A 26,458-nucleotide genomic window follows, 5' to 3' on the forward strand; every position below is an offset into this window, starting at 1 on the left:
CAGGTATATATTATTGTAGATATAGACAGTACGGGCTCCTGTCAGGTATATATTATTGTAGATATACACTCACTGGCCACTTTATTAGGTACACCTGTCCAACTGTGTGTTAAGACTTAATTTCTAATCAGCCAATCACATGGCGGCAACTCAGTGCATTTAGGCATGTAGACATGGTCAAGACAATCTCCTGCAGTTCAAACCGAGCATCAGTATGGGGAAGAAAGGTGATTTGAGTGCCTTTGAACGTGGCATGATTGTTGGTGCCAGAAGGGCTGGTCTGAGTATTTCAGAAACTGCTGATCTACTGGGATTTTCACGCACAACCATCTCTAGGGTTTACAGAGAATGGTCCGAAAAAGAAAAAAAATCCAGTGAGCGGCAGTTCTGTGGCCGGAAATGCCTTGTTGATGCCAGAGGTCAGAGGAGAATGGGCATACTGGTTCGAGCTGATAGAAAGGCAACAGTGACTCAAATTGCCACCCGTTACAACCAAGGTAGGCAGAAGAGCATCTCTGAACGCACAGTGCGTCGAACTTTGAGGCAGATGGGCTACAGCAGCAGAAGACCACACTGGGTACCACTCCTCTCAGCTAAGAACAGGCATCTGATGGCTACTTTCAGCAGGATAATGCGCCATGTCATAAAGCTCGAATCATCTCAGATTGGTTTCTTGAACATGACAATGAGTTCACTGTACTCAAATGGCCTCCTCAGTCACCAGATCTCAATCCAATAGAGCATCTTTGGGATGTGGTGGAACGGGAGATTCGCATCAGGGATGTGCAGCTGACAAATCTGCGCCAACTGTGTGATGCCATCATGTCAATATGGTCCAAAATCTCTGAGGAATGCTTCCAGCACCTTGTTGAATCTCTGCCACGAAGAATTGAGGCAGTTCTGAAGGCAAAAGGGGGTCCAACCCGTTACTAGCATGGTGTACCTAATAAAGTGGCCAGTGAGTGTAGACTGTACGGGCTCCTGTCAGGTATATATTATTGTAGATATGGACTGTACGGGCTCCTGTCAGGTATATAATATTGTAGATAGACTGTACGTGCTCCTGTCAGGTATATATTATTGTTGATATAGACTGTACGGGCTCCTGTCAGGTATATATTATTGTAGATATGGACTGTACGGGCTCCTGTCAGGTATATATTATTGTAGATATAGACTGTACGGGCTCCTGTCAGGTATATATTATTGTAGAGTTCTCCTTCAATGGAAGTCTTCAAACAGAGGCTGGACAGACATCTAACTGGGATGATTTAGCGAATCCTGCTTTGAGCAGGGGGTTGGACCAGATGGCCCAGGAGGTCCCTTCCAACTCTACCATTCTATGATTCTATGATTCTATGACTGTACGGGCTCCTGTCAGGTATATATTATTGTAGATATAGACTGTACGGGCTCCTGTCAGGTATATATTATTGTAGATATAGACTGTATGGCTCCTGTCAGGTATATATTATTGTAGATATAGACTGTACGGGCTCCTGTCAGGTATATATTACTGTAGATATAGACTGTATGGCTCCTGTCAGGTATATATTATTGTAGATATAGACTGTATGGGCTTCTGTCAGGTATGTATTATTGTAGATATAGACTTTACAGGCTCCTGTTAGGTCTATATTATTGTAGATACAGACTGTGCGGGCTCATGTCAGGTATATATTATTGTAGATACAGAATGTACGGGCTCCTGTCAGGTATATATTATTGTAGATACAGAATGTATGAGCCCCTGACAGGTATATTTTAGTGATGATATCAGAATTTATGGGCCTGTCAGGTGTATAGTTGTGCTCAAAAGTTTACATAGCCTGGCAGAATTATTGCTTTCTTGGCCTTTTTTCAGAGAATATGAATGATAAAGTCTTGATGTTTTCTCCACTCATGGTTAGTGTTTGGGTGAAGCCATTTATTGTCATACTACTGTGTTTTCTCTTTTTTTAATTATGACAACCCAAAACATCCAAATCACCCTGATCATAGTTTACATACCACATTTTTTGTAATACCATGTATAGCCCCCTCTAATATCAATTGACTACTTGAAGTCGTTTGTGGTAGTTATGGATAAGGTTCTTTATTTTCTCAGATGGTAAAGCTGACCACTCTGACCACCAAAAAGTTTTGATGTTATCATTCATATTCTCTGAAAAAAGGCCAAGAAAGCAAAAGTTCTACGGCGGTATGTAAACTTTTGAGCACAATTGTATCATTGATGACATCGGAATGGAGTATATATACAAAGAGAGGAAAAAAAAACTCTGCATCACCCTTAAAAAATAGAAATAAGCTAAAAACTTTATTCAAAACATTAAAATCATGAAAAATAATGCCCACAGGTAACAGCTCTGTCAGTGATCTCCCGCCCACACTGAAAAAATATTGGAACATTTGTTAATAGTGAGCTGTACTGCAGGTTGTGAGTTCAGAAGCAGAGGATATAAGTACAGAGATGCATTGCTATGTACAATGTATCTCTATGTTCCTATATTGTACAGTTGAAGAAAATATTTTTTTCATATAAAATAAACTTTAAAAAATGCCAATTTCAATAACCTTTTCATCCGCCCCAGTATTTTTTAACTTTAATGACCAGACCACTCCTGGGAAGTTTCACCACTGTACCATGTTTTCTCCATTTGTGGATAATGGGTCTCACGGTGGTTCGCTGGAATATCAAAGCTTTAGAAATGGCTTTATAACCTTCTCCAGACTGATAGATCTGAATTACTTTCCATCTCATTTGTTCATGCATTTCTTCGGATCGCAGCATGAGGTCTACTTTTTGAGGATCTTTTTGTCTACTTCACTTTGTCAGGCAGGTCCTATTTAAGTGATTTTTTGATTGAGGATAGGTGTGGCAGTAATCAGGCCTGGGTAGGGCTACGGAAACTAAACTTTGCTTTTCGAAGATGTGACAAACCACAGTTAAAAAAAAAAAGTAGGGGGCAATAACTTTCACACAGGGCCCTGTATTTTCTTCCCAATAAATAATAAAGACCTTCATTTACAAATTGAATTTTGTTTACTTGTGCTGTCAAATATTTTAATTTGTTTGTTACTCTGAAACATTTAAGTGTGACAAACATGCAAGAGAGTAAAAAACCAGGAGTTGTGGGCAAAAAGTATTTCACATCACTGTACACTACCGGGCCACACAGATCTTTATATGAAGATCTCCTGTATATACAGTAATGACCACCTACAAGTAATGACTTAACCCCTTCCCGACCAGTGGCAGCGTATGCGTCATGAAAGTCGGTGCCAATCCGACCAATGACGCATATGCTGTGTCATGGATTTAAAGTCCCCCTGTGGGTCGGGTGCCCGGGGTCAATGAAAGGTCACCTGACCCGCAGATACAGGGGGCTTTGTACTTCACCGGGGGGGGTGGCTTCGCCCCCACGTGGCTACGATCGCTCTGATTGGCTGTTAAAAGTGAAACAGCCAATCAGAGCGATAATAATATTTCATCAATGAAATTTGATGAAATATTACAAACCAGCCATGGCCGATGCTGCAATAGCATCGAACATGGCTGAAGACACCAATCTGACCCCCCCATACGGTTAACGGGGTTGATCTGCCCCCCGCCGCTGAATGACAGCGGCGATCGGCTGCCGCTGTCATCATCTGCTCCCCCCGCCTTCCGATCACCTCCCCTCCCACCCCCTGGTACCTTTCCGAGTGCTGCTCCCGGTGTCCCACGGTCCCAGATCATGGGCACCGCCATCTTAGAAAATGGCGGGCGCATGCGCAGTGCGCCCACCTGAATCTGTGGCTGCAGATTTCATTCATTCATTTTGATCACTGTGATAAACTTTAACAGCGATCAAAGTAAAATAAAAAGTAAATAAACCCCCCCTTTATCACCCCAATAGGTAGCCACATATAATGAAATAAAGAACATATTTTTATTTTTCCATTAGGGTTAGGGTTGGAAATAGGGTTGAAATTAGAGTTAGGGTTGGAATTAGGGTTAGGGTGCAACTAGAGTTTCGGATGGAATTAGTGTTAAAAAAAAACTGAGGTTAAAGGAAAATTTTTGTTTAAAAAAGTATTTTTTTTTAAGGATCAATTTTGGAAGCACCTGGGGGGTTCAAAGTGGTCACTATGCATCTAGATAAGTTCCTTGGGGGGTCTAGTTTCCAAAATGGGGTCAGTTGTGGGGGAGCTCCAATGTTTAGGCACACAGGGGCTCTCCAAACACGACATGGCAACCGCTAAATATTCCAGCATATTTTCCATTCAAAAAGTCAAATGGCGCTCCTTCCCTTCTGAGCCCTGCTGTGCACCCAAAAAGGTATCCATGTACTCAAGAGATATTGCCCAACAAATTTTAGGATCCATTTTATCCTGTTGCCCATGTGAAAATAAAAAAAAAAAATTGATGCTAAAAGAAAATTTTTGTTGGAAAAATTAAAATGTCCATTTTTTCCTTCCACGTTGGTTTAGTTCCTGTGAAGCACCTGAAGGGTTACTAATCTTCCTGAATGTAGTTTTGAGTAGCTTGAGGGGTGCAGTTTTTAGAATGGTGTCACTTTTGGGTGTTTTCTGCCGTATAGACCCCTCAAAGTGACTTCAAATGTGAGGTGGTCCCTAAAAAAATTTTTTTTTGTAAATTTTGTTATAAAAATGAGAAATCACTGTTCAACTTTTAACCCTTTTAACTTCCTAACAAAAAAAAAAATTTGTTTCCAAAATTGTGCTGATGTAAAGTAGACATGTGGGAAATGTTATTTTGTAACTATTTTGTGTCACATAAGTCTCTAGTTTAACAGAATAAAAATTCAAAATTTTCGCCAAATTTCTTATTTTATCACAAATAAACGCAAAAATTATCGACCTAAATTTACCACTAATATGAAGCCCAATATGTCACGAAAAAATAATCTCAGAATCGCTAGGATCTGTTGGAAGTGTTCCAGAGTTATTACCTCATAAAGGGACACTGGTCATAATTGCAAAAAATGGCCTGGTCAGTAAGGTCAAAATAGGCTTGGTCATGAAGGGGTTAAAATACAATGACCAACTTTCTACTCTGCTTTCTGTGCCATTTTGAGGCATGGCAGGCACAACGAAGGAATGTTCTCCCATGTGGTCTGTCTGGCGTGTACAGTCTCGAAACGTCCTCACGTGTGGTCTGAGGCACGGTCTCGAAACGTCCTCACGTGTGGTCTGAGGCACGGTCTCGAAACGTCCTCACGTGTGGTCTGAGGCACGGTTTCGAAACGTCCTCACGTGTGGTCTCAGGCACGGTCTCGAAACGTCCTCACGTGTGGTCTCAGGCACGGTCTCGAAACGTCCTCACGTGTGGTCTCAGGCACGGTCTCGAAACGTCCTCACGTGTGGTCTGAGGCACGGTCTCGAAACGTCCTCACGTGTGGTCTGAGGCACGGTCTCGAAACGTCCTCACGTGTGGTCTGAGGCAAATGTGAATAACATCTTATACTCACCTACGGGGCAGTCTGGTATTATGTTTGTCACTGTTCTTCTTCCAGTAGTCCTCCTTCCCATGGATGATGCATCCTACATCATCCACACAACCTCCCCCATGACGCTTCGGTGCAGGAACACGTCTCTGCCCTGCCGATCACAAAGCAAAGTACAAAGAGAAGTCTGCACCGGAGCGTGATGGAAGACACTGTGTGGATGGACTTAGGACGCGTCGTCGACTCAAAGAAGGATAGGAGGCACCGGATTAAGACTAGCGAAGCACATTGGATGGGGCTGCCCCAAGGGCAAATCTAATAAGAAAAAAAAAAAACAAAGTTATGCAGATTGGCATTCTAGAATGTTGTGTATATATAAGGGCATTCAGATAGTGGACGTGCTTTATAAAATGCTGTATATAGAGGGTATACAGGTAGTGGTCGTACTATATACACAGCATTCTAGACTGCTGTATATGGCAACATACAGGTAGTGGTAGTACTTTATACGGGGGGGGGGGGCATAAACAATGCTTGAATACCCTGTAGTAAACAGCAATAATGCATGAAAATATAAGGTACTTGGTTAACACGCTCGATTTAAAAAAAAAAATGCAGAAGCCATAAACCATCTACCACTTCACAGTGACCCTAATTGGGACAGTGATAACTAATATTAAAACCCTTTATATATCGATGTGGTTTCCCATTCCTGTGTCCCCACTATTTGGGCCTAATCCTTCTCAGTCCTTATCCACAAGCAAGTCACAGGACAAAGCGGTAAGGTTTTTAATATTAGTTAGGACTGTCCCAATTACGTCACCGTGAAGTGGTGGGATGGCTTTGGCTTTTTTTTTTTTTTTTTAATAAAGAACATGTTAACTAAATCCCCTCTATTATTTTCATGCACTATGCCATTTACTGCAGGGTATTCAGTCATGTTTGTTTTTTTTCCGTTCAGTGGCCAGTGTGAACGTGCGCTTACACGCTCCATGCACACCAGATTGTATCGTTTTTTATGGGGAATCCTGGTGACATGTTCCCTTTAGGCAGGCTTACATCTATGCAGCTTGTACAAGTGATCTTTACTGTCTCAAAAGTGGTTTACCTGTCTAAGGCTAGTTTCACACTAGTGTATCTACATGCAGCGCACGGCGCCACTAAGCCCCGCCTCCTCCGGTCATCTCCTACTATCGCACATCACTGCATGCGATCTGCGCACCCTACCTTTAGCATAGGGTGCGTAGACTGTGTGCTAGTAGGATTTTGCGTGCGCTGCGCCCTTTTGACGGTGCGCCGAGCGCACCATGTTGCATTTTGGGGCGCTCGGCGCACCGTCAAAAGAGCGCAGCGCACGCAAAATCCTACTAGCGCAGTCTGCGCACCCTATGCTCAAGATAGGGTGCGCAGATGGCATGCAGCGATGTGCGATAGTAGATGACCGGAGGGGGCGCCGTGCACTGCGTGTAGATATGTTGGTGTGAGACTAGCCTAACCCAGTTATTACAGTACCTTCCATGTGTTACACAGATGCATCATGGGCTTGTCCATGCATGAAATAAAAGGCTAAATTACAAAATGGAGACTTAAAGCAATGTTTTATTTACATTCAGAACCAGTTTAAGAGGAACAAATTAAGATTTCCCACAGAAATCTCAGACTTTTACTTACAGAAATATTGGCTAAATAACATTCTTACATACATAGAAACCTTTAATTTTATAAAAGTGCATTTTTTTTGCATTGAAAAATTTTGCTTGTTTCATGCAATGCATTTCTATGTATTGTACAACTGTAATATGCTGTTGGTGCATGCGGGCAGGACTGATGGTAGGGTCTGTGGCTCGGCCCCCCCCCATGGCCTGCTTCCGGTGTCTAGGACCAGATATCATAATACCAGCCTTGAATAGTGAAGGAGACGGCAGCCAACCCCGAGAGACATCCAAGGTGGGAACGCCCCGTCATGCCGAAGGGAGTCTGCTAGATCCAGGCGTAGTAGACCAGCGCTGATGGGTTTATGGACGCCAGGAGGGGGTTGGGCCTGAAGGAAGGTTTCTTTTCCTGGCGGGTAGGAGATTTGTCCTGTTGGTTGCTTTTTTGGACTGGACATTTCCGAAACCACAATTGGACTGTGCATCTCTTGGGAAGCAGGAGTTTAGTCTTCTGTTGCAGAAGAAAAGTACTCTTACCCTGATAGGTAGAGGGCAGGAAGCACTAGAAAGTTGGCGTGCATGATTGTTCAGGGCGCAGGTGGTGTGGCCCGGCCACCAGAGGCTAGACGAGAGCCTGGATTTTTAAGAGTAGGGTCGCAGGAGCCACTGTCAAACATGGAGGCCGCATGAATAGGAAGGTTTCCCCAGGAGATGTCCATATTGCTTAGGGGAAAACTAGGACATATTTGTCTTGTACCTTCATTTTTTTAATGGAGCCCCCTCACTGCCTGGTAGGATATACCTGTCCTGAAGATTTCAAATCCTAACCTTTACACAGACTTTCTGGCGGCTGGCAGGTAACGGATTTGTCTTCCCTCCCTACTCTATCTGGCTCTGGGGGGCGAGAGGGTAGGGGATTAGTGGCAAGGACTGTCCGCCGGAAAACCGCAAACACTCTTGATGTGTTAGGGCCCTGCCTCGTAGACCACAGATGATATGGTAGTGACAATTCTAGGTGGGAGATCAGAGTGATAACTCCACTCTGTCGCCCTTAAAAGCAGGGCTGTGGAGTCGGTAAGCCAAACCTCCGACTCCTCAATTTCCCTTACTCCGACTCCAACTCCACGACTCCCACACATATTGCTTACATTTAAGTGAAAAATTTATTGTAGTACAATGTGAACCTCAGACATTTAATCATTTTTATGATCCCATAATCAAGATATTTAGATAGAACAGAATATATATTGGTGTACTACCCAGTTTTCATTCTTTTTGGTACAGATACGATATGGATAGACAGATATGGATAAATGGATAGATAGAGCAGATTTCTAATCTGCTTTTGCTATTGAAAACATTATCTATGAGCTCAAAAACCTTTCAGGTGATGCGGTTTTTTAAAAAGATGATCAGCTTTTGCAGCTGAAAAACGTATCCTCAAAAAATACAGGAAAAACGCTGTGTGTGAATGTAGCCTTAGATCAGGAATAGAACAGCCATTTATAGGACATTTCATAACTTTCCCAAACTCCTATGAAAAAATATTCAGCACATTCTGCATTGAATTACTGTACCCAATTTATTATATATTTTAGGAGTCGGAGTCGGTCCATTTTATACCGACTCCACCAAAATGAGCACCGACTCCGACTCCACGACTCCGACTCCACAGCCCTGCTTAAAAGCCATATCTGAAAGAAAAAGGGAAATCATTAATAAAAAAAAAAAATCAAGACCTAAGGCAGAAACCAGCCTGGGTGGTTCGGACCCATGTCTGCCTCCTACTGACACTAAGCGAAAACGGATTAGCTTCATGCCAGTTAGTAGTGTTCCCTCCTAGCATAAGCAGCATACAAACATAGCTTTTTGTGTGCCCCAATGAAGCATTAACCACCCCGCACACCAACCAGAGGGCCACACAGGGTAACCCCCCCTGTCCAATCATAAACCTCCACCTCACACTAATCAGTGGACCCCACAGGATAAACCCATCAAAGCCCAAATGCCCCCTTCCACAGGCCCCCATCGGACGTCCACACGCCCCCATCGGACGTCCACACGCCCCCAAGCCCCCATCGGACGTCCACACTCCCCCAAGACCCCATCGGACGTCCACACGCCCCCAAGACCCCATCGGACGTCCACACGCCCCCAAGACCCCATCGGACGTCCACACGCCCCCAAGACCCCATCGGACATCCACACGCCCCCAAGACCCCATCGGACATCCACACGCCCCCAAGACCCCATCGGACATCCACACGCCCCCAAGACCCCATCGGACATCCACACGCCCCCAAGACCCCATCGGACATCCACACGCCCCCAAGACCCCATCGGACATCCACACGCCCCCATCGGACGTCCACACTCCCCCAAGCCCCCATCGGACGTCCACACGCCCCCAAGCGCACAAGCCCCCATCGGACGCCCACACGCCCCCATCGGACGTTCACACGCCCCCAAGCGCACACGCCCCCATCGGACGTCCACACGCCCCCAAGCGCACACGCCCCCATCGGACGTCCACACGCCCCCAAGCGCACACGCCCCCATCGGACGTCCACACGCCCCCAAGCGCACAAGCCCCCATCGGACGTCCACACGCCCCCAAGCGCACAAGCCCCCATCGGACGTCCACACGCCCCCAAGCGCACAAGCCCCCATCGGACGTCCACACGCCCCCAAGCGCACAAGCCCCCATCGGACGTCCACACGCCCCCAAGCGCACAAGCCCCCATCGGACGTCCACACGCCCCCAAGCGCACAAGCCCCCATCGGACGTCCACACGCCCCCAAGCGCACAAGCCCCCATCGGACGTCCACACGCCCCCAAGCGCACAAGCCCCCATCGGACGTCCACACGCCCCCAAGCGCACAAGCCCCCATCGGACGTCCACACGCCCTCAAGCGCACAAGCCTCCATCGGACGTCCACACGCCCCCATACATAAGCCCCCATCGGACGTCCACACGCCCCCAAGCATAAGCCCCCATCCGACGTCTACACGCCCCCAAACATAAGCCCCCATCCGACGTCCACACGCCCCCAAGCATAAGCCCCCATCCGACGTCCACACGCCCCCAAGCATAAGCCCCCATCCGACGTCCACACGCCCCCCCAAGCATAAGCCCCCATCCGACGTCCACACGCCCCCAAGCATAAGCCCCCATCCGACGTCCACACGCCCCCAAGCATAAGCCCCCATCCGACGTCCACACGCCCCCAAGCATAAGCCCCCATCCGAAGTCCACACGCCCCCAAGCATAAGCCCCCATCCGACGTCCACACGCCCCCAAGCATAAGCCCCCATCCGACGTCCACACGCCCCCAAGCATAAAACCCTATCAGACGTCCACCCCCCAGAATGAACCCCCATCGGACGTCCACCCCGGCATAAACCCCCATCGGACGTCCACCCCCCCAGCATAAACCCTCAGCGGACGTCCACCCCCCTTAAGCCTAAGCCCCTATCGGACGTCCACCCCCCTTAAGCCCCTATTGGATGCCATTCCCAGCATAAAACCATCATTGGACATTCACCCCCCGCATAAAACCTCATCGGACGTCCACCCCTGACCTCTCCCCAGCATAAACCTCATCGGATGTCCACCCCCTCCCAGCATAAGTCCCATCGGTTGTACAGCTTCCCCATCATAAACCCCCGTCGGATGTCCATCCCCCGAAAGTATAAACCCCCACCAGATGGCACTTCTTCCCCAAACAAAAAGCCCTACCAGTCGAGCGCCTACCCCAAAATCAATCCACCCCTTTCAAGTCACACCAGATGCAGACAGGCCCCGTTGCCCTAGCATCAAGTCCCCAAGACACCACAATTGCGCATTAAATCCCCCCGTCCCAAGATCCCAACCAGACCAGGAGGAGTTAATGCACGCTTGTGGGGTCTGTTTGTCCCCGGGGGGCCCTACTGGGGATAATGCACGCTCATGGGGTCTGGTTGGGCTTCTGGGGGTCGATTAACGCATGCTTGTGGGGTCTGGTAGGGCCCCGGGGAAGGGTTAATGCACGCTTGAGAGGTCTGGTTGGGCCCTGCATTAGACCCCCAAGGAGCCCATCAGACCACAAATGCATGCATTAACCCCCTCCCCGTGAGCCCAACCAGACACACGTGTGAATTAAACCCTCCGCGCTTGTGGGATCTGGTGGGCTTCTGGGGTGGGTTAATGCAGGGTCCACTCAGACCCCGCAAACGTGCATTAACCCCCCCAGGGCCCAACTAGACCCCAAAAGCATGCATTAACCCCCCCTGGAGCCCAACCAAACCACAAAAACGTGCACTAATCCCCCCACAGTAAGGAGCACACCCAGACCCCACAAGCATGCATTAATCCCGCCGGAAACCTCTACCAGAACCCACAAGCGTACATTAACCACCCCTGAGATCCAACCAGAACCCATAAGCATGCATTAATCCCCCGGAGGCCAACCAGACCTCACAAACGTGCATTAACCCCCCCGGGACCCAAACAGAACACACAATCGTGCATTAACCACCCCCCCCCCCCCCCCCAGGACTACCCAACCCTGCGTGTGCATTAACCTCCCCCCGGGACCCAACCAAACACGGCAAGCGTGCATTAACCCCCCCCCCCCGGGACCCAACCAAACACGGCAAGCGTGCATTAACCCCCCCCCCCCGGGACCCAACCAAACACGGCAAGCGTGCATTAACCCCCCCCCCCGGGACCCAACCAAACACGGCAAGCGTGCATTAACCCCCCCCCCGGGACCCAACCAAACACGGCAAGCGTGCATTAACCCTCCTGGGAGCCCAAGCAGACCTCACATGCATGCATTAGTACCCCCCGAAGTACAACCAGACCCCACAAGCGTGCATTAACCCCCACCCCCAACTAGACCCCACAAAAATGCATTAGTACCCCCCGAAGTACAACCAGACCCCCACAAGCGTGCATTAACCCCCACCCCCTTGGCCCAAACAGACCCCACAAGCGTGCATTAACCCCCACCCCCATGACAAAACAGACCCTGCAAGCGTGCATTAACCCCCCTGGGAGCCCAAAGCAGACCTCACATGCATGCATTAGTACCCCCCGAAGTACAACCAGACCCCACAAGCGTGCATTAACCCCCACCCCCAACCAGACCCCACAAAAATGCATTAGTAACCCCCCTGGCCCAAACAGACCCCACAAGCGTGCATTAACCCCCACCCCCTGCCCCAAACAGACCCCAGAAGCATGCATTAGTACCCCCCGAAGTACAACCAGACCCCACAAGCGTGCATTAACCCCACCACCCCCAACCAGACCCCAGAAGCATGCATTAACCCCCCCCGGACCCCACCAGACCCGTAAGTGTGGATTAACCCCCTGCCCCAAACATACTCCACAGGCATGCATTAGAACCCCCCCCAAAAGTACAGCCAGACCCCACAAGCATGCATTAACCCTCCCCGGACCCCACCAGACCCGTAAGCATGCATTAACCCCCCACCCCCCTTCCCCAACCAGACCCCACAAGCATGCATTAGTACCCCCCAAAGCACAACCAGACCCCACAAGCATGCATTAGTACCCCCCGAAGCACAACCAGACCCGTAAGCATGCATTAACCCCCACCCCCCTGCCCCAAACAGATCCCACAAGCATATATTAGAACCCCCCAAAGTACAACCAGACCCCACAAGTGTGCATTATATATCTCAAGCCCCCTGCCCCAAACAGACCCCACAAGCATGCATTAACCCCCCGGACCCCAAATAGACCTTGCAAGCATGCATTAACCCCTCTGGGAGCCCAAGCAGACCCCACAAGCATTAACCCCTCCAGACCCTAAACAGACCCCGTAAGCGTGCATTAACACCCCCCCCCCCGACCCAACCCAACCCAACCCAACCAGACCCCACCAGCGTGCATTAATTCCCCCTCCCCTCTGGGAGCCCGACAGCTCCCAGGTAAGCCCCCAAATCCCACTAGTTAGCCCCAAGTATCAGCCCCATCAACCAAACATCTAAGAAGACACCAACCTGTTACTAAACCCTCCTGCCTGTCACTGACGCCGCTGACCTAACTCCACACCGCTCACAGACGCCGGCACCATAGAGACAGCTGAGACAGTGTGTAATGGAGGCTTCTCTTCCTGCCTGTGCTGTCAGAACACGCCCCCCCTGGTATGACACGCCCCCAGAAATGACATCACACCTGGAAGGAGCCCATACAGTCTAGCATTTACCATCATGGCTGACAGCTGGCAGGCTGCGTGCGACGTTTACCAGCGGGCGATCACCGCCTCCGAGGTCGAGTCCAAGACTGATCCGGAGAATGAGCCGTACCGCTCCAAGTACCGCGCCCGGGAAATACTGCGGGAGGTGCGGGCGCTGCTGGCTCCGGAGGAGGAGAGCGGTCGGCAGGGCGGCTCACAGGGGGACGAGGAGGAGCAGGGGCGGCTGCAGGCTGCGCGGCTGGCGGTCATTGAGTTCCGATTGGGGGTGAATCACACGGAGACTGAGGAGTTGTCTGCGGGAGAGGAGCACCTGGTGAAGGCGGTGCGGTTACTGGAGCGCTCCCGGATGTCGCACGACTGCGTCTCCATCTACGTCCAGGCGCAGGTGGGTGATCAGGAGCCAGGATGGAGCCGCAAGGAGCCGGGAGTGGGTGATCAGGAGCCAGGATGGAGCCGCAGGGAGCCGGGGGTGGGTGATCAGGACCCAGGATGGAGCCGCAAGGAGCCGGGGGTGGGTGATCAGGAGCCAGGATGGAGCCGCAAGGAGCCGGGGGTGGGTGATCAGGAGCCAGGATGGAGCCGCAGGGAGCCGGGGGTGGGTGATCAGGAGCCAGGATGGTGCCACAGGGAGCCGGGAGTGGGTGATCAGGAGCCAGGATGGAGCCGCAAGGAGCCGGGAGTGGGTGATCAGGAGCCAGGATGGTGCCACAGGGAGCCGGGAGTGGGTGATCAGGAGCCAGGATGGAGCCGCAAGGAGCCGGGAGTGGGTGATCAGGAGCCAGGATGGAGCCGCAGGGAGCCGGGGGTGGGTGATCAGGACCCAGGATGGAGCCGCAAGGAGCCGGGGGTGGGTGATCAGGAGCCAGGATGGAGCCGCAAGGAGCCGGGAGTGGGTGATCAGGAGCCAGGATGGTGCCACAGGGAGCCGGGAGTGGGTGATCAGGAGCCAGGATGGTGCCACAGGGAGCCGGGAGTGGGTGATCAGGAGCCAGGATGGAGCCGCAGGGAGCCAGGGGTGGGTGATCAGGAGCCAGGATGGAGCCGCAAGGAGCCGGGAGTGGGTGATCAGGAGCCAGGATGGAGCCGCAGGGAGCCGGGGGTGGGTGATCAGGACCCAGGATGGTGCCACAGGGAGCCGGGAGTGGGTGATCAGGAGCCAGGATGGAGCCGCAAGGAGCCGGGAGTGGGTGATCAGGAGCCAGGATGGAGCCGCAGGGAGCCGGGGGTGGGTGATCAGGAGCCAGGATGGAGCCGCAGGGAGCCGGGGGTGGGTGATCAGGACCCAGGATGGTGCCACAGGGAGCCGGGAGTGGGTGATCAGGAGCCAGGATGGAGCCGCAGGGAGCCAGGAGTGGGTGATCAGGAGCCAGGATGGAGCCGCAGGGAGCCGGGGGTGGGTGATCAGGAGCCAGGATGGAGCCGCAGGGAGCCAGGGGTGGGTGATCAGGACCCAGGATGGGTGCCTGCAGTCAGGGTCTCGGAGCTCCTGCTACAAAGGTGTCCAGCTGTCATTGGATGGAAACGGGATCAGTATCTTTGTTGCTCATGTTTAAGGCTGGCCCTGCTCTTTGTGCCCTGTTCACATTGTTTTCTGCATTGCGTTTGGGTGATTGTCTGAATGCTCCTAAATGTGTGCAGACAGACCCCGAATGGGGCAATAGAGATGACACAAAAGGAGTTGCCACTTGCCACCTTTCGGTGTCCCCTTCAGGAAATGAATTTCCTTCCTGTCATTGCACTCTGGCCGTCGGGGGTCCGTCTTTATCAATGTTTGGTGGATTGAGAATGAATCACCTGAATGCACTGCATGAAGTACAGTGTGAACAGGACCTTGGGCTGTGGACTGAAGCTACAGTTATACCTCCGCTATACACAGGGCTGTGGAGTCGGTAAGCCAAACCTGCGACTCCGACTCCTCAATTTCCCTTACACCGACTCCGACTCCCACACATATTGCTTATATTTAAGTGAAAAATTTATTGTAGTACAATGTGAACCTCAGACATTTAATCATTTTTATGATCCAATAATCAAGATATTTAGATAGAACAGAATATATATTGGTGTACTACCCGGTTTTCATTCTTTTTGGTACAGATACGATATGGATAGACAGATATGGATAAATGGATAGATAGAGCAGATTTCTAATCTGCTTTTGCTATTGAGAACATTATCTATGAGCTCAAAAACCTTTCAGGTGATGCAGTGTTTTAAAAAGATGATCAACTTTTGCAGCTGAAAAACGTATCCTCAAAAAACACAGGAAAAACGCTGTGTGTGAATGTAGCCTTAGATCAGGAATAGAACAGCCATTTATAGGACATTTCATAACTTTCCCAAACTCCTATGAATAAATATTCAGCACATCCTGCATTGAATTACTGTACCCAATTTATTATATATTTTAGGAGTCGGAGTCGGTCCATTTTATACCGACTCCACCAAAATGAGCACCGACTCCGACTCCACAGCCCTGGCTATACAGTGATTTATTTTTTAAATATTGATCGGTCTTTTGAGTCGTGTGCCTTTGTACCGCACTCCATGACCTATCCCTCCACCTCCTTGCTGTTGGAATGTTTACGCTGCCTTGTCCATGCACTGGAGCAGCTGTTTTGAATTCCAGATCTACAGAATATCTGTGCTCCTTAACAGGCGTCTCTCTCCACTGCCCCGTCCTCAGACAGAGTGTGTAAATAGTGTCTGAGCACGGAGGAGGGGAGCCGAGGCGCTCACCCTGGAGGGCAGATATTCTGTAGACCTGGAATTCAAAACTGCTGCTCCAGTGCATGGACAAGGCAGCGCAAGGAGCTTGAGAGAAAAAGCAAGAAAAGGTAAGAAGTACAGTATGAAGGGTCACAAGCTTCTTAAGACCGATCAATAATCTAATATATAAAGCTCAATGTGTGTGTATGTCCGGGATTGGCATCTGCACCATTGCAGTTACAGCCACAAAATTTTGCACAGTCACACGTCTGGACCCCGAGAGCATCAGAGGCTATGTTGTGAGGTGAAATTTTAACCCTGTGCGTTTCAATTCACCAAACAATTTGGCCTATTATTCTTATCATTTCCATGGTGTTATCGTCCTTCTGTAAAGCTGGAAATAACACAATTTATTACCGTGCCAACACAGACCACCCTCTGACACAGACTGCAGGGGGAGCCCAGTATCACACAGGACAGGATTAGATACACGGCTCAGCAGTCAGTATCACACAGGATAGGATTAGATGCACAGCTCAGCAGTCACTATCACACAGGATAGGATTAGATGCACAGCTCAGCAGTCACTATCACACAGGATAGGATTAGATACACAGCTCAGCAGTCAGTATCACACAGGATAGGATTAGATACACGATTCAGCAGTCAGTATCACACAGGAGAGGATTAGATACACGACTCAGCAGTCAGTATCACACGGGATAGATACATGGCTCAGCAGTCAGTATCACACAGGACAGGAAAAGATACACGGCTCAGCAGACAGTATCACACTGGACAGGATTAGATACATGGCTCAGCAGTCAGTATCACACAATAGGATTAGATACACGTCTCAGCAGTCAGTATCACACAGGATAGGATTAGAGACACGGCTCAGCAGTCAGTATCACACAGGATGGGATTAGATACACTGCTCAGCACACAGTATCACACAGAATAGTATTAGCTACATGGCTCAGCAGACAGTATCACACAGAATAGGATTAGATACACAGCTCAGCAGTCAGTATCACAGGATGGGATTAGAAACACAGCTCAGCAGTCAGTATCACACACGATAGGAATAGATACACGGCTCAGCACACAGAATAGGATTAGATACACGGCTCAGCAGTCAGTATCACACAGGATAGGATTATATACACGGCTCAGCACACAGTATCACACAGAATAGGATTAGATACACAGCTCAGCAGTCAGTATCACACAGAATAGGATTAGATACACAGCTCAGCAGTCAGTATCACACAGGATAGGATTAGATACACAGCTCAGCAGTCAGTATCACACAGGATAGGATTAGATACACAGCTCAGCAGCCAGTATCACACAAGAGAGGATTAGATACACGACTCAGCAGTCAGTATCACACAGGATAGGATTAGATACGCAGCTCAGCACACAGAATAGTATTAGCTACACAGCTCAGCAGACAGTATAACACAGAATAGGATTAGATACACGGCTCAGCAGTCAGTATCACACAGGAGAGGATTAGATACACGGCTCAGCAGTCAGTATCACACAGGATAGGAATAGATGCATAACTCAGCAGTCAGTACCACACAGGAGAGGATTAGATACACAGCTCAGCAGTCAGTATCACACAGGATAGGAATAGATGCATAACTCAGCAGTCAGTACCACACAGGAGAGGATTAGATACACAGCTCAGCAGTCAGTATCACACAGGACAGGAAAAGATACACGGCTCAGCAGACAGTATCCCACAGGATAGGATTAGATACACAGCTCAGCAGTCAGTACCACACAGGAGAGGATTAGATACACAGCTCAGCAGTCAGTATCACACAGGACAGGAAAAGATACACGGCTCAGCAGACAGTATCACACAGGATAGGAATAGATACACAGCTCAGCAGTCAGTACCACACATGATGGGATTAGATACACAGCTCAGCAGTCAGTATCACACAGGATAGGAAAAGATACACGGCACAGCAGGCAGTATCACACAGGATAGGATTAGATACACAGCTCAGCACACAGTATCACACAGATTAGTATTAGATACATGGCTCAGCAGACAGTATCACACAGGATAGGATTAGATACACGGCTGAGCAGTCAGTAACACACATGATAGGATTAGGTACACGGCTCAGCAGTCAGTATCACACAGGATAGGGTTAGATACACGGCTCAGCAGTCAGTATCACACAGGATAGGATTAGATACATGGCTGAGCAGTCAGTAACAAGATAGGTTTAGGTACACAGCTCAGCAGAAAGTATCATACAAGAGAGGATTAGGTACACAGCTCAGCAGACATCACACAGGATAGGGTTAAATACACAGCTCAGAAACAGGATGTGACAAAGGAGAGGACATTTTAATTCCAAGAATTCCACTCATTCCATCTGATTTGATTTTAAACGCCTCCAGTTTCCAGTTCAACTGCTATTTGCAATGTCCATTAACAATGCTCAGGGACAGTCCTTGAAAATAGTAGGGATCGATTTGCAATCTCCATGCTTTTCTCATGGTCAACTTTACGTGGTCTGTTCAAGAGTTGGAACTGCCAAAAATCTGTTCATCTTTGCACCAAAAGGAAAAACCAAAAATCTTGAATGAGTTGAAAATTAAGTACTATCAATACTTGGGTAATCGTTTACTTAATTTGTGTTGCAAATCTGTAGTGTTGAATATATGATGTGAAATGCTTTTATGTGCAATATAATCATCATAATTTGTTATAACTAACCACAGTTGGTTACTATGCCCAGGCAACGCCGAGCTCTTCAACTGTTACATAATAATCATATAAATATAGTATATTAAAAATATATAAGTATCTAATATATACTTACCGTATATACTGTTCTGTCCAGATGTGTTCGGATCCCAGAATTCCAAGGGGCGGAAATTCACCGACCGCCATATTGGGACACCCAAGTGATGGGTGTCTCAAAATGGAAACTGCTGGTGGTACCAGCCTCTTGCGCGGTACCACCAGCGGAACACCGTCGCACCACACACACACACACTGTATATGCCGTACGCACCACACAGCGCATGTGCAGTTATAATGTGACCGCCGCTATATGTCTGAACAAAGATGGTGGCGGTCTGATTTACTGCGCCTGCGCGAATTCCACACAGGTGCAATGAATCGTTCGGCTGATCCCGGTGGCAGCTGGGGAAAGAGAGAGTTAATAGGCGGGTGAGCACATGGGGCGAGAGATTCTCAACACTGCAAAGCCTGCCCACATCATGACATTACCACCCTCCCGATGCGATAACATCGGTCCTCCAGCTAGTATTAAATATAGTGACATACCCCCTGCTCCAGCAGCAAGCATGGTGGAGGAGTTGGTTTTCCCCTGTCAGATAACTGCTCCTTCACCCCAATCCCACTGCCACCCTCTTACCCTCCCTTCCTTTGAGGTGCACTCTATGCGCATCTACTCCCCTTCCAACCTCCAACTAGCTGTCATATACCGCCCTCCAGGGTCAGCCACCACCTTCTTTGACCAATTCACCACCTGGCTACTTAATTTCCTTTCCACTGATATGCCCTCTATCATCTTGGGCGACTTCAACACCCCCATTGACACTTCCCTCTCAGCTGCCACTAAACTTCTATCTCTCACTTCCTCCTTTGGCCTCACTCAATGGTCTTCTGCAGCCACTCACAAAGCTGGCCACAAACTGGACCTCTTCTTCACCCGCCTCTGCTCCCTATCTAGCTTCTCTAACTCACCTCTTCCTCTCTCTGAGCACAACCTACTTACATTCTCTTCCCTCTCCTCCTCAGGTCCACAATCCCCACCTCAAAAACTTGCACTCCCTCGCAGAAATCTTCAACACCTCGATCTACACTCATTGTCTGAATCCCTCCTCCCTCTTACAGATATAAGTTCCCTACACAATGCGGATGCCGCTGCCGCTCTATATAACAAGACAATAGCTGTAGCTTTGGAATCAGTTGCCCCTCTCAAACATACCAAAGCTCGCAAAATCAACAGACAGCCCTGGCACACCAGTCTGACCAAAGAACTGAGGCGGGCTTCCAGGGCTGCTGAGCGGAGATGGGAAAAGGTCCCACTTCAATGAGGACTTCATCGCATTCAAACAGTCCCTCACTACTTTTAAGGTCACACTCGCTGCAGCAAAACATACCTACTTCTCAACTCTCATATCCTCCTTGTCTCACAACCCTAAACAGTTATTCAACATCTTCAATTCTCTCCTCCGCCCCCCAGCACCTCCTCCCTCCCTCCCCACTCATCTCAGCTGAAGACTTTGCCTAATTTTTCAAGGAAAGATTGATAACATCAGAGGCAGTTTTGGTCAACAACCCTCAGTGCCCTTCCTCCTTACTGCCCTGCCCTCCTCCTCCAAAACCAACTTCTCCACCATTACAGAAGATCGACTCTCCACTCTACTCTCAAGATCACATCTCACCACTTGTGCACTTGACCCAATCCCAACCCACTTCATCCCAAACCTCACCACAGTCTTCATCCCAACCCTAACCCACCTCTTCAACCTATCACTAACAACTGGTGTTTTCCCCTCAAGCTTTAAACATGCCTCAATCACACCTATCCTCAAAAAAGCTCTCTTGACCCATCCTCTGTATCTGCTATCGCCCTATATCACTTCTCCCCTATGCCTCAAACTAATAGAACAACACGTCCATCTTGAACTGTCCTCCAACCTCTCTTCTTGCTCCCTCCTTGACAGATTACAATCTGGCTTCCAGCCACTCCACTGAAACTGCCGTAACTAAGGTCACCAATGACCTACTAGCCGCCAAGGCCAAGCGTCACTACTCTGTCCTCCTCCTCCTGGACCTGTCCTCTGCCTTTGACAGACCATTCTCTATTACTGCAGACCCTCTCATCTCTTGGTATCACAGACTTGGCCCTATCATGGATTGCGTCATACCTAACAGACCGGACATTCAGCGTCTCCCACTTGCACACCACCTCCTCACCTCGCCCCCTATCCATCGGAGTCCCGCAAGGTTCAGTTTTAGAGCCCCTGCTCTTCTCCATTTACACCTTCGGCCTCGGACAGCTCATAGAATCTCACGGCTTTCAGTATCAGCCCTATGATGATGATGACAAAGATCTACATCTCTGGACCAGATATAACCTCCCTACTAAACAATCTGTTGTGAGTTCATTCTCCCCTTCACCTTTGATGTCTGATGAACTCCCTCTGCTGGTGAAGAGAGGTAGTGAAATTGATTGGGATGGGAAGAACCTGTCATCTGAACAGGTGGAGTGTGATTGGACATCTGGAATTTCTGAGTGGATATAAGGCAGCCGACGCCCTGTAGGGCTGCTGGTGATGCTTTCTGCTCTGAGCTCTTGCATCCAGTTTAGTTCCTGTCTACTAAAAGCTAAGTTTTTGCCCTGCTATTATTCCATGAGATTTTGTCTGGTTTCCTTAGCGTTGGTATTCAGCCAGTCCTGGTTGGGACTGGCTGAATTCCATTTTTGTCTCTGATCAGTTGATCTCTTTGCTCTGTTTTCAGAATATACCTGAGTGCTGATATAGTGATTTTGAAGTCTAGCGATTTCAAGGCCTTTTTCCCTATCAGACGGTTGGGACATTTTTGGTAGGGTTTTTTGCGGATTGCAGCCAGCATCTTTTCTGTCCTGTCCTATCTAGTTAGTTGGGCCCCATTGTTTGCTCAGCCTGTCTTTCTGTCTGTGTTTGTGTTTTCAATCAATCAATCAAATCAAATTTATTATCGCCAAGTACATATTACATATATACAAGGAATTCTTTGTGGCAAAGAGGCAACATAATATATAACAACAGATACAACAAGTAACATCTAACAAGACAGATACAGTATATAGTCTACACATGACGATTTAATTGTTGAACAGAGAGTGGATAGAAGCTGTTCATATGGCGGTTGGTGCTGCATTTGGGGACTCTGAAGCGACGTGCTGAAGGGAGTAGTTGGAATGAGGAGTGTCCCGGGTGAGAGGGATCGGATGAAATTTTCAATGCGTGGGATCGAATACTCTTATCATAAAGATCCTGGATTTTAGGCAGGGGGAACCTATAATTCTCTCTGCTGTTCTGAAAGTCCTTTGTAAGCGGAGTTTGTCATGCGCAGTGGCTCCCCCATACCAGACTATCAGAGAGGAACAAATCACAGATCTGATGACAGCATTAAAGAATAAGATCAGCAGATTCTTAGACAAACCATATCTTTTCAGCTGACGCAGGAAGAACATCCTCTGTTGTGCTTTTCTTATAACAGCATCCACGTTTTTCCCCCATTTAAGATCATGAGAGATGATAACACCAAGGAATTTGGTCTCTGTGACCCTAAGAACCACTTCGTCATGGATGTAGATTGGAAGTATCTCATGTTGATCTTTCCTAAAATCCACAACCATCTCAGCAGTTTTTTTAGTGTTGAGTACAAGATTATTGACTTTACACCAGTCACATATTCTTTCCACCTCACTCCGATACAAGTCTTCAGCATTTCCCCTGATGAGACCAATCAGTGTCATATCATCGGCAAATTTCAAGATTTTTACTGAGTCTGCTGAAGAGATGCAATCATTCGTATAGAGAGAAAACAGTAACGGGGACAAAACACACCCCTGAGGTGCCCCGATGTTTGTGACCAAGGTGTCCGAAGTGAATGGTCCAACTTTTACACTCTGTATCCTGGCTGTCAGGAAGTTATAAATCCACAAGCATAAGTTAAGAGGGACTCCAAGAGCTACCATTTTCTTATGAAGTAAATTCGGATCAATGGTATTGAACGCTGAGCTAAAGTCCATGAAAAGAATCCGGACATATGAGTGCAGTTCATCTGTATGATCCAAAATGTACTTCAGTGCCAGATTGACAGTGTCGTTTGCCGAACGATTCTCCTTATAGGCAAACTGAAGCGGGTCCCATAGCTTCTGCGTGAATTTTATCAGGTGGGACATCATAATTCTTTCGAAGACTTTCATAGCTACAGATGTGAGTGCTACTGGTCTATAGTCGTTCAACTCGGAGGATCCCACTTTCTTGGGGACAGGGATAATTGTGGAATTTTTCCAACACTGAGGTACAACGCACTCTTTCAGTGACACATTGTATATATTTGTCAGTATAGGGGCAAGCTGGGTAGCACATACTTTCAGACACATTGGAGATACACCATCAGGGCCAGGTGCCTTTTTGACCTTAAGTCCCTTTAGGATGCGTATCACCTCTGCATCGGAGATCACTACTTGGGTGTTGCACAATGAATGATCTTTATATGAACATACTGAGGAGCTTAGAGATGAATAGCCACTGTGTGTAGAGCTTGCCTCAAATCTGCAGTAGAATTCATTTAACTCTGCTGCCAGACTTCTGCTGGGGTTCACTATAGTGGGGTGGCTTTTATAATTGGTGACCTCTCTTAATCCTCTCCATGCAGATCTATTATCTTTTGATGAGAACCTTTCCTCCAGAATCTTTGCATACTGGTGTTTGGCTAACTTGATCTCTTTAGATAGCGAGTTCCTAAGTTTCTTGAATTTAGTAATATCGCCTGCTTTATAAGCCTCCTCTTTTCTCTTACGGATCAACCTGACTTTATTTGTAAACTACGGCTTGTTGTTGCCCCGAAAGTGGACAGATTTGGATGGAATAAACGTGTCTTCACAAAAACGGATATATGAGGACACTGCATCAACCCATTCATCCAGACCCGAGCATGTTTCCTGGAATACCTCCCAGTCCGTGCATTCAAAGCATGCTTGTAGTTGCAATTTTGCCGCCTCAGACCATGTCTTCTTTGTATAAACTGTAGGTTTGGATGTTTTCAACCTTTGCCTGTAGGCTGGAATTAAATGAATTAGACAATGATCTGAAAAGCCCACTGCTGCTCTGTATTTCACCGACAATACATGTTGGGGGCTGTCTATTGCTTTGGGGTCTGCTCTGGGGCAGTTTAGATTTCCCCTTTCCTTCTTTAGGCTTATGTAGTTCTCCGGCTGTGACGAGGGGTCTAGGGCACCGTAGGAACCCCCCACGGCTACTGTTAGTTGTGGTGTATAGGATCAGGGGTCTGCAATCCGATATCTACCAACCTCTCCGGTTTTCTGGACTTAGCTTGTATTTTTGTTTTCTCCTCCTCCGGTGACTCATTCATAACAAGAATCCCTCAATGTCTGTCTGCTATTTCATCCTTGTTCTCCGCTAGATTTCCAAAACTTAATATGGACAAAACATAATTAATCATCTTTCCCCCATCTCATGTGACCCCCCCCCAACGGACCTATCCATTAAAGTAAACGGTTGCCCACTCTCTCCAGCAGGGCTGTGGAGTCGGAGTCGTGGAGTCGGTGCTCATTTTGGTGGAGTCGGAGTTGGAGTCGGTATAAAATGGACCGACTCCGACTCCTAAAATATATAATAAATTGGGTACAGTAATTCAATGCAGGATGTGCTGAATATTTTTTCATAGGAGTTTGGGAAAGTTATGAAATGTCCTATAAATGGCTGTTCTATTCCTGATCTAAGGCTACATTCACACACAGCGTTTTTCCTGTGTTTTTTGAGGATACGTTTTTCAGCTGCAAAAGTTGATCATCTTTTTAAAAAACTGCATCACCTGAAAGGCTTTTGAGCTCATAGATAATGTTCTCAATAGCAAAAGCAGATTAGAAATCTGCTCTATCTATCCATTTATCCATATCTGTCTATCCATATCGTATCTGTACCAAAAAGAATGAAAACCGGGTAGTACACCAATATATATTCTGTTCTATCTAAATATCTTGATTATTGGATCATAAAAATGATTAAATGTCTGAGGTTCACATTGTACTACAATAAATTTTTCACTTAAATATAAGCAATATGTGTGGGAGTCGGAGTCGGTGTAAGGGAAATTGAGGAGTCGGAGTCGCAGGTTTGGCTTGCCGACTCCACAGCCCTGCTCTCCAGTCCCACAAGCTCGCTGCCTCGGGGTTATCCTTGACACTGATCTTTCTTTCAAAACACATATCCAAGCCCTTTCCACTTCCTGCCGACTTCAACTCAAAAATATTTTGCGGGTCCGTACATTCCTCAACCAAGATTGTGCAAAAACCCTAGTCCATGCCCTCATCATCTCCCGCCTTGACTACTGCAACCTCCTCTGTGGCCACCCATCTAAAGCCCCCGTTACACATAGCGATATCGCTTGCAATATTGCTGTAATGTCACCGATTTTGTGACGTAGCAGCGATATTGCTAGCGATATCGCTATGTCTGATACTTACCTCCGACCGGCTCCCCCACTGCTCATCGCTGGTCGCGCGAGAATGTCCTGGATCATCCTCGACGGGAGGATATCAGGATCGCCTCGTCTGACAGGTAAGTAACGACCCCCAACCCCTGCTATGTCGCTGGTGAGATCTGCCTGTGTGGCAGCTCACTAGCGACCACTTAGTGATGCACCAGCGATCCTGACCACGTCATATCGCTGATCGGGATCGCTGGAGTATTGCTAAGTGTAACGATACCCTAAGGCCTCTTTCACACTTCAGTTTTTTGCCATCAGTCAAAATCCGCCAAAATTTGAAAATGGCGGATCCGCTAAAAATGTATAAAAACGGATGCCAGCTGATGGAATGGATCCATTTTTTCTAAGGATCCGCTATACCGATTTAAGTGCGGATCCTCAACAAAACGGATCCGTACCATCCGTTGGCATCCGTTTTTCACATCCGTTGGATCCGTTTTCTTGAGGATCAGTTTTTCCACACCTCCAAAATGGGATGCTCCCAAATATGATTCGCTCTTGGAGAATGCTCCCAAATGTGATTGGATACTGGAAACTAGGGAGAAATATATCTAGGGTGTTGTGATACAATTTCATTGAAAGGTTTTAGAGCTAGTGGCAGCGATGGAAGGAGTTAGTGTGAGTCTGGAAGGAGTTATTGCGAGTATTGACAGCTTCTGTGTGGAATTGGATCTTCACTTGAATCAGTTGGCAATTATTGCTCTCCAGAGGGAGAAAAGAAGATTGCGAATCCTGCGTATGATGAGACGGCGCAAGTGGATTCATCCCATTAATGCGCAGAGGTTTACCCGTGGCGTTTTTTCCACACTGTACCTGGAATTGAGGGATAATCCGGACAAGTTTTTCAACTACGTGCGCATGAGGCTGGAATTCTTTGAGATATTGGTGGATCGTGTTGGAGAACAAATCCGGAGAAGGGACACACAAATGCGGTTTTCTATATCACCGGCGGAGCGTTTGATGGTGACCCTTCGGTAAGTTATCTACTTTTTAAAACGTTTCAGATTCTGCAGGCTTTTGTTGTTATGTTATGGCTTGTAGTTTGTATTAATTTTACTTTTTTTCCATTTTTTTAACAGATTCCTGGCAACTGGAGAATCATTCACCTCCCTCCATTTCCAGTTCCGGATTGGGATTTC

The 26,458-nt window shown here is 48.0% G+C and overlaps 1 protein-coding gene and 1 long non-coding RNA gene across 2 annotated transcripts in view; one reads left to right on the forward strand and one right to left on the reverse strand.

The window, feature by feature from the left end:
• Positions 1-7,031: 7,031 nt before the first annotated feature.
• Positions 7,032-13,180, reverse strand: LOC141098259 (uncharacterized). Its single transcript, XR_012234193.1, has 2 exons — positions 13,116-13,180; positions 7,032-8,796 (listed from the first exon to the last, which is right to left on the reverse strand). It is a non-coding gene; the product is annotated as an uncharacterized lncRNA (long non-coding RNA).
• A 111-nt stretch (positions 13,181-13,291) lies between these two features.
• The window catches only part of KIFBP (kinesin family binding protein), a 42,283-nt gene continuing 29,116 nt past the window's right edge, over positions 13,292-26,458 (forward strand). The window contains exon 1 of the mRNA XM_073585884.1: positions 13,292-13,697. Coding sequence (XP_073441985.1) covers positions 13,326-13,697 — 372 coding nt within the window. The 5' untranslated portion in view covers positions 13,292-13,325. The remainder of the gene's footprint in view (positions 13,698-26,458) is intronic.

Source organism: Dendrobates tinctorius, unplaced genomic scaffold (assembly GCF_039654945.1).
Source record: "Dendrobates tinctorius isolate UK_male_01 unplaced genomic scaffold, ASM3965494v1 ptg000089l, whole genome shotgun sequence".
Lineage (NCBI taxonomy): Eukaryota > Metazoa > Chordata > Amphibia > Anura > Dendrobatidae > Dendrobates > Dendrobates tinctorius.